The sequence below is a fragment of the Passer montanus genome, unplaced genomic scaffold, assembly GCF_014805655.1.
Source record: "Passer montanus isolate IOZ18808 unplaced genomic scaffold, ASM1480565v1 scaffold150, whole genome shotgun sequence".
Taxonomy (NCBI): domain Eukaryota; kingdom Metazoa; phylum Chordata; class Aves; order Passeriformes; family Passeridae; genus Passer; species Passer montanus.
The window spans coordinates 1,196,296-1,205,255 of NW_024362052.1; the positions used below are offsets into that span (position 1 = coordinate 1,196,296).

Genomic DNA, 8,960 nt, shown 5'->3' on the forward strand with positions numbered 1-8,960 from the left:
GTCTGCTTCAAGTTAAGTCCCAGCCATCAACACCTCTTGAAGATGCTTATGAAAAAAGGACCTCAAAACAATCTTCTCCATCCCCTTCTTTTTAACCGTATAAAGCCAAATTCTCCTCCTTGAAACTTTGGGGTTTTTTTCAGGCAACTCTGAACTTAGACCACAGCTCACTGCTACAAGTGCTTAGATGGGAGCATTAATACATAGTTGGACTAATAAATACCAAGGAAGAAAAGAAATTTCAAGCATACAGTGGAGGCCAAGGCTCCCTTTCTGCTTAGGGAGTAACTGGCCTGAGGCTATGCTGCTTTTCCTCATTTATTTAAGACCAGGTTTCAAGCTGCTGTCCAAATTCTCTGACTGCAGAGAGATGAAAGGCTCTTGCCATTCAATATTCCAACTCTTGACTCAAGTGCAAAGGGCTCCATCTGCTCAAACCTCAGTTTGAACTTTCGCTGCCAATGAGACGGCTGACTTAGCCTCGCCCTAATTCAGGAACCAGAAGATCCCTGGTAGCTGAATGAAATGGATTTCTTACCCAAACAGGTACTTGCATTTGTACATTTTGTTTACAAACAGTTTGCACTCCTGTAAGAGCACCAAGCCCATGCCTGACACACGGCTGCAGTTCCTCACAGCAGTGCTCCCTAGAGTTGAAATTCTTGCTTTGAGGAGAAACCAAGCTCTAATTTCAAGTGTTTACATGTACACCTGAGAGCAAGAAAAAATCTTACATGATTAGGTTATGTAAAAAGTTTAATAATGAAATAAATAACTTTATGGCAACTTTAAATATTAAATACAGTAATAAATATTTACACATTTACAGGTTCAACTTGACAATTAATGGTGTTTCTCTGCTACCAGAAAAATTCTGCCCTGTTTATACAGAACACAATCACTCTTCCAAGAAGAAACTGAACTCAAATAATACTGTGCTCAAGACTGCATGGACAGTTAAGAAACCAGGGACACCTGGGTCAGAAGAGATTGAGGTAAGATGAGTTCTTCACACCTGAAGTCAGAGCACAAGAGACCACTATCTGCAAAGCATCAGTGACTGAATTAAATTCTTCAAAAGAACAGGTTCTTAGTCAAGTTTAAGTGATGGGAAGCCTTTTATATTTAAGCACTGCTTAAAGCAGCAGCAAGAATTATCTGTTTAACAGAATAGCTTTGTGTTTAGAAGAAGAGATGGGTCCAGTCTTATCAGTTGTCTGGAGCATGGATTTTTTCCTTTAGATGCAAAGCTTCAGGTCTTGCATCCACTGTCCCGAGGAGACTAATTTTAACTCGGGCCAGCACACACAAATGGATAGCTCCACTCACACCACATGTCCTACAGAACTCGTAGGGATTACTTCCACACACACAGTAACAGAACCCAGATGTGGCTGACAAAGATCTGTCACCAACGCCCTGCCAAGTCACATCTACAGATGAAGCTCTTGAAACCAATATGGACAGGGAGCACAGTGACAACAGAATTAAGATTTTCATCCACTGAGGTCTAGGGAGAGAAGCCGTCCCAACCTCTTTCCCTTTCTCACTTTTGTAGAGCGAAGGAAGCGAATTTCCTCCCCTCCATCCAGTGCTGAAAGCAGCAACACATTCTCCCCCCGGGAGCTAGAGCTGCCAAAGGAGACTTGCTAAGAGAACAAAGTCCATCCACACAACAGCCGAGACAGGAGCTCTAGGACAGAGAGAGAAGGCTCAGCAGCAGTAGTTTTCAGCAGGTGTTGACAACAGGTACTGTCCCCCAAGGAGCCAGCTCCTTCCACATTGTTGTGCCAAGATGCAGTGATAACTGGTCTCCTCAGCAAGCGATTCAGCAGCAAGTGGCCTGTTGACGTCTCCTTGCAGCAGCCTCTCTCTTGATGAATCAGGGCTTGGTGGCAACAGCTCCAGCCCACAGTGTCCAGGTGGATGTGTCAGGCAGCCAGAGGTACCTCGCAGCTTGGCAAAGGCCACTTCAGAATTGCTCTGTAACGGGCAGACCAGGCACATTAATCACCATCTGAGACACAAGCACCCTGTGCCAGCACCACGGCAAACCACCGAGCAAGGCACGTAGGTTAAGGCTGTGCACACACCTGAGGACACTGCCAGACACTCTTCAGCTTCAAGTAAGCTTTAAGCAAAACCCTCCAATTGTCACTGGACAAAGTTAGAAAATATCTAGAGCTGACATGTGGCAAAGCAAAACTCCACAGGTCTGCTGGAATTTTTCAGAACCATCTTCCTCCTCAGCTTGTAGTATAACTCCTTTCCAATAATGGTCCTTGAATCTGCTGTCACTTACACCTGGCCTCAGAGAAGACCAACTTGCCTGCTCAGTAAAATCCACTAGATGACTCCCAGAAGCAATCCACATATGCCAAGGAGCTTTGGGCCTCAGTTGCTGTGACAGTATGAAACTTGACTGAGAGGCTACCTGTGGTGCTCACACAACTCGCAGCTTCCTTTTGGTCCACAGCTTCTGAGCACCAGAAACTTCCTGAACTCTCCTTGCAGGAAAGCCATGAAAACGCTCAGTACTTTTCCTCTAAAAGGTGATGATGCTGCAGCACCATCTTCCATGACTGAAGTCTACCACTGTTTCCTGCACTACATCTGCCTCTGTCCAGATATTCAGGACTTCCTCTTCACAGCTCCACTTATCTCAGTACAGCTTCCCATCCTCACTTGGTCGTTAAGACAGCCAGAAATTTAAGAGCTGTTGAACAACTTGTACAACTCAAGGTGGTTTTGAGAAACCAGAAACTCAAGCCAGCTGCTCACGTGTAACCTATGTGTTTCAAGACACATGGAGCATGAAAAGCAAACACTAGCTTTGCAAAACAAGCATGCAATTCCCATACAGCCTGGAAGGACTGAAAGGTGTTTCAATTCAGCATTCATACCTGCTTTCTCCCCATTTATACACCAACATGGCCATTTCTGTTTTCTTGTCGGAGTTTTTTCCTTTCTTCTTTCTCGTCATACTGAGGACACTTTTTCCTGACCCTGTGAAATTATGGCACATTAGAGATAATTTTGAACCCTGATGAACATCCTGTTGTCACCAGCTTCCCCATCCTGTGCCGCATTTAGACTCATGTTCTTTAATTCCTCAAGCAACTCCTTGGCACTCTGGGGAGTTTCAAGCAAGACAGTTTTTAAGCACTCAGCATCAAGCAGCATCCGCTGATACAATCAGGGAACCCCTGAACTAGATGTCAACACTTGGGCCTCACAGAGATAGAGTTTGTTGGCTTAAATCAGACTAGGGAGCAAGATGAAGAGAGGTTATTGCTGGGACTGAGCAAAGGACCAGGAGACTTTCTGGGTGACAGATTTCCTAGTGGCTTTAGCTTCTAGCTGCAGAGACCACACTGTCCTCCTCTCCACAACAGAGCCCTGCAGGCTTCAAATCTAGTCCCCATCTCTTGAATACATAATAAGGAAGCCCCTTACTGATTTCCCCAGTGTTTTTTAGTGACTATTCGAAGCAGCTTCTCCAGATGAGGGTACAGATTAGCATGCAGCCACCTTGTGAGAGTTCAGAACATCAAGCAAATGCACTTCATAAACTACCAATAATCATTTGCTCTTAGAGCACTACAGAACTGGTTATCTCTCCTAGCAGCAAGGAATGAGGCAGTGTCCACAGTACAAGTGATCATCCCAGCATTCTTCAAGCTTAGAGTTAAATATGAAGCAACACTGAAATGACAAAGTGTACCTTGTTTCCTGAATTGCAGGAAAAGGTACAGCACGTACCAATTCAGATGATGTGCTTCATCAAGATCTAAAATTAGACTGAACCTCGGAGTTACTATAATATCCAAGCCCTATGGTGCTGGAGCTGCAGTGACAGAACTGCAGGACTACTTCAATATTCAATTTGTTATATGGTTTGAAACACATACCCAGAAGAGCTCTTGGAATTTATTCTCACCAGGACTCGAGACTGACAACCCACCATACTGAACTACTGAACTACAGGAGCTAGTTCAGCTGAAATGGTGTTCCCTTCCTAATAACAGCAAGCAGAATTTGGGATCACCAACATTTCCTCCCCACTTGCTTCCCCTCCAAGCGTAGGCATTTAAGCCCAGCAACATCCATTAACAAATGGACTCTGGAGCACCATTCCCTACCCTCCACCTGTGCATGCAGCTGTTGGCTAATAGCCATGTATGAGGCTATCACACCCCTGCTGCAGGTTTCCCACCAGGACTAGGAAAGGCAGTTCTGTGTCAGCATTAATGCTCATCCTGGGCTTCCTGCTGCTGTTCTGCAGCAGTCTAACAACCCTGGCTGTAGCAAGAGCAGAAATGCTCCTGGTTGACAATATAAGGGTCACGGATCTTGCTTCTACCCTTCAGACATATCCAAGCTGGGATAAGAGCCCATCCTTTCCAGCTGCTTTTCACAAAGGTAATTCAGATGAGCCATGCACATTCTGTGGTTATTGGGCACAGGCTCCGCTCACACTTAAGGAAGTGAGACACCAAAGAGCATAATACTTACTGCACTATCACAATGATAAGTACAGTAATGAAGCTGACGCTCGAGAGCAGCACAGCTACCACTACCAGCACAGTCTTTGAGTAGTCTGCCACATCATTCTTCCTTTGAGTCTTCATGAACTGTTCACCACAGCGCTCACCAAAAAAATCCTGATGACACCTGCAAGTAAATATTAACACAAGTTCTTATCAGCTCTTGTGCTGTCTGGAGCCAAGGACACCCACACATACTCAGACCTGACTTAGACATCTTCCAAGTTTCCCATGAATCTCAAGGTGCTCACTTCGGAGCAGGTTCGTGAAATGCAGTCACTGCTCTAGCACAAGGTTTGTCAGCATTTCAACAAGTCGAGATTAGTTTGGGTGTGATGTTCCAGAAAGACACGCCTTTTCATTCTTTTGCTTTGAGTTTATGACCAACTGATGAGTTCAGTGGCTTGTTATGCATCTCAGATTCCATCATCACTTAATTTACATGGCAGAAAGATTCTCAGTCAAAATACGGCAGGAGATGGATCTATACCAAGTTGACACTGATTTTTTCCTCTGAGCCCTCATATGCCACTGGCTCATGGTAATGACACCTAAATCACAATCTACAAGTAACTTACTTGCAGGTCACCATCTGGAGGTGTTCTAGGTATATGCATTCTCCATGGATGCAAAAGTTTTTGTATTCCATTTCACAGGGAGTCCCTTTCTTCTTGTTTTTCCCTCTGTTTTTCTTCCTTCTTGATTTGCCAGCATTCTTCTCTCCCCCCCTCTTTGCTGGCTTGGGTTTAACCACAGGTTCAACTGAAAAAAGGACACGATGACTTGGTACAGAAGTGCTAGAAAGCACAATTCTGAGAAAATTGAATTGAAGAATTTGATGAGAACCAGGAGGACCATCACCGCAGGACAATCTGTGACCGGGAAGCACAGGATGCAAGTGAGAATGCTGCTGGGCATCTCACACCCAGCACAAAGGCAGCAAGCTCAGCAGCTCACTGAAGCACTCCTCTGCTACGCTTCAGTCCTGTGCCATGCACACTAGAGGCAGCAGAAGCAGATGAGCCAAGAGCCAGCAAAGATGAAGAGCAGCAGAGATGCAGGACCCCAGCATTTCACAGCACAAGACACTTGAGAGCAACAGCACAGTTTCAAGCAAGGGCCTGTAAAGAACAGGGAGTTCATGCTGAGCCAAGCCATCCTCTAGTCTTACATGGGCTCAGGTATGAGGCTAATAGCTCCCTGTCTCTAAACTCTCCATTTGCATCAGTGATGAAAGGCACTGTAACTCGCTAGATAGTCCTGGGCACTTGCCGAGGCAAAGCAGCTTGCTATCCCGGTTGGCATACTTGTTTCTCCTAAACAACCTGCAGTGCTGTCTCCAGAAGGAGAGAGTTCCTTTCCAATTCTCCTACTTTGTGAGAGATGCTGAGCATGGGGAAGGAGCGCAGGCAGGAGTCCACAACAGTCAGGCTATTTATTCTGCCGCTTACTGCTGCCCCTCATTATCTCAATTAAGACAAACCTCTAGAAGAGTGTGGTTTAAAATCCTCATGACTTAGTAGCCCTTGGATTTAAGCAAGGGCAATCACGTTCCTTTCGCTGAGGAGAACAAACCAGCCACTGACTGAGGGTCAGAAGCTCCAGAGCTGCCCCATGCAGCAATCCAAGCTCAAGAGCACCAGTTTGGACTAACTTGGTGCAGCAAAAACCCAGCCCCTGCACTGCTATCCCTAAAGCAGCCCTGACAGCACCACACTGCTGCCCAGGAGTAACAGTCACCCAGGGATTTAAATAGGCCCTAGGAAACAGCAGAGCTATTTACAGCAAGCTCCAGTTTGCTCTTGTGCTCTGAAGACCTAATGAAAATAATTTCTGGGTGATTAATATTTTACCCTCAGCTCTATGCATACAGGTAAGCACCACAATAGGGCACGACTGGATCTAACTACTTCCTAACCCTGTATTTCTGGTGCTGAGAGCCCATTCAAAGAAACAAGGTGTAGCTCACTGTTGTCTAGACAGCTGATGATTTTCACTTCTAGCGCAACAAGCCTGGCTTGAAGTTACTTAAAAGCAAAAATGCCTTCAGCAACCAGAAGTCTGATTAAAACCGTATGAGCTATATTAATATGTAAACTAAGCACACAGTTCCTGCAGCCAGGTTTCCTGTGCCTGGAAGTGTGAGCTCGCTGCTGACAGTCAAAAGCCCCTGTTCTGTCCCGTCTGACTTGATCGTGAGGTTCACGCTTTCATAACTGAGGCCGCTTCCCTTCCTCCCTCTCCCAGGCTCAGCTTGTCAGCTCGATCTCTGTGTCCCTGTCTGCAGGCTGCAAGGCCAGGAAAGCCATCCACAGCTGAATCACAACAGCTTCAAGGTTTACCCACAGATAAACCCCATGCCAAGCAGAAGAGCTGGTCTACAAACCAACCACCTTAGGTAACAGGTCTGGTTTCTGGGCAGTTAAGACAGCACTTCAGTCACCAAGCCAGTGGTTTGACAGGCTAAACTGCTCCATAACAGCGACAGACGCGTTTCCCCCAGAGATCTTCACAGATAACTTCAGCAGAAGTCCACCAGTTCCCTCAAGTGACCACACAGAGCGCGGTCCCACTTAATTTAGGAGGTCCTTTAGTCACATTCAAGTTTCAGGGTGCTTCTGCAGGAAAATCAGCAGTCAGATCCACCCCGGAGGCAACAGGACCAGCCTACTCACACCTACTGAGGTTCAAATCGCTTGTAGATACCTGGCTTGTACTGCAACTACACTCAGCCCAGAACCAACAAAATGCTCCCATTCCCACAGTAAGGCTTAGATCTCCTCACAGCTCAGCAAGCGGGCAAATTACGATAAATACACACAACAGCTATTGACAGTGAAACATTGGCCTAAAGATGCCTAACAAACTTTCCTGTGGCCACTTGAGGGATTTAAGTGTCTGCTTTCCCAAGAAAATTTCAGCTGACTCCTACCCAAATAAGCCACCATCAGAAATCACCCAGAAAAATTCTTACAGCAAAACAGACAGCTAGGCATAAAACAAACCTTCATGGCCAAACAGCACCTAAATCTCCGCCGATGCTTCCACACTGAGCAGGTGGTCGCCACCTGACCACAGCCCTCCTGTGAGGTTTATCAGGAAATAAAGCTACGCACAGCCAGCTGCCGGCTGGCCTGTAGCTTCCACACACCCTGGGCACATTCACGCTCGGCTTCCACCCCTAACAGCTATTTCTAAAGCAGCAGCTTCAAGCACAAGCACGTTTTTGCTCCAAAATCGACGAGCCAAGCGTAGCAGCGTTTAAAAGAAAGAAAACGCGTAAGTTTGGACTCGCAAGTTGCGAGATCGCAGCCCCGGCGCAGCCGGCTCACCTCGGATCAAGTCGTCCACGATGTACCGGTGGACGGGCGGCGCCTCCTCGTACTCCTCCTCATCCTCCTCGTAGTCAGGACCCGGCACGGGCTCGCCCTCACGGCTCCCGGGCTCCCGCTCCTCGTGCCGCTGCGGCTCCGTGGCGTTGGGCGAGGACCCGGCGGCCCAGCTCGCTTTGAGGGAGGGGAAAGGGCGCCGTGAGCGGGGGGCAGAGGGGGTCGCCGCCGAGCGCGGAGTCCCTCACTCGCCTCAGGGGCCCCTCAGCCGCCTCAGCGCCTTCCCGCCTACGCCCCCCCACCAGGCGCGATTCCCCCTCAGGCGCGAGCGCGGGCTCCACCGAGTCCCCATGTCCGTCCCCCGTCCTCCCGTCCCGTCCCTCACGCACCTGCCAGCACGGCCAGCGCGGCCATCAGCAGCACGGCCCGCATCGTCCGAACCGGGGCGGGTGGCGACAGAGACACACAGATGGAAACGGGGCAAGGAGTCGCCGTAGCACAACAGGTGCCGGCGGCGCGCAGCGCTCCATGAGGAGCCGCCTGCCTCCGCCGCCCGCTTTATGCTGGATCTGGGGGCGGAGACCGGGAGAGGCGTCAGAGAGGCGGAGCGGGGATCGTGGAATCCCAGAATCACAGAATGACGGAATCCCAGAAACGCATAATCTCCCGATGTTTTTTTTGTTGTTGTTGTTGCAAGGGACATTGAATGCCACCTCATTCCACCCCCTTCTACTAGACCAGATTGCTCCAAGCCCCGTCCGACTAGCCTGGCCTGGAACAACTCTAGGGATCGGGTACCCACAGCTTCCCTGGGCAAGTCACGGAGCCGGGATCGCGCCGGATTATTGCGGGCACACCTGTCTGTCGGACGGGTGCTGCTCCTTGCTCTCCCCGCGTCTCCCGGAGGAGTGTTTTCCAGAGATAAACCCGGTCACCAACCCCTCTCGCCTCGCTGGCGGCGTCTCCCTGAGCAGCGAGTGAGTAAGGGCTGAGTAAGGGACAAATGTGCTCCTCGGGGCCACTGCGAGTCACAGCTGCCCCGGCAGAACTCCCCGCAGGGCACCTGCCCACGGACACCTCTCCG

The 8,960-nt window shown here is 48.7% G+C and overlaps 1 protein-coding gene across 1 annotated transcript; it reads right to left on the reverse strand.

The window, feature by feature from the left end:
• Positions 1-757: 757 nt before the first annotated feature.
• Positions 758-8,622, reverse strand: AREG (amphiregulin). Its single transcript, XM_039701984.1, has 6 exons — positions 8,266-8,622; positions 7,880-8,053; positions 5,126-5,309; positions 4,516-4,674; positions 2,904-3,006; positions 758-1,983 (listed from the first exon to the last, which is right to left on the reverse strand). The coding sequence occupies exons 1-5, from the start codon at positions 8,306-8,308 to the stop codon at positions 2,919-2,921; spliced, it is 648 nt and encodes a 215-aa protein (XP_039557918.1). The 5' UTR covers positions 8,309-8,622; the 3' UTR covers positions 758-1,983; positions 2,904-2,918.
• Positions 8,623-8,960: the final 338 nt, after the last annotated feature.

Coding starts and splice junctions, on each gene's coding strand:
- AREG (XM_039701984.1), bottom strand. CDS start 8,308: ATGCGGGCCGTGCTGCTGATGGCCGCGCTGGCCGTGCTGGCAG. Junction 8,054..8,265: donor CGCGCTGGCCGTGCTGGCAG/GTGCGTGAGGGA, acceptor CCTCCCTCAAAG/CGAGCTGGGCCGCCGGGTCC. Junction 5,310..7,879: donor CGTGGACGACTTGATCCGAG/GTGAGCCGGCTG, acceptor TCCTTTTTTCAG/TTGAACCTGTGGTTAAACCC.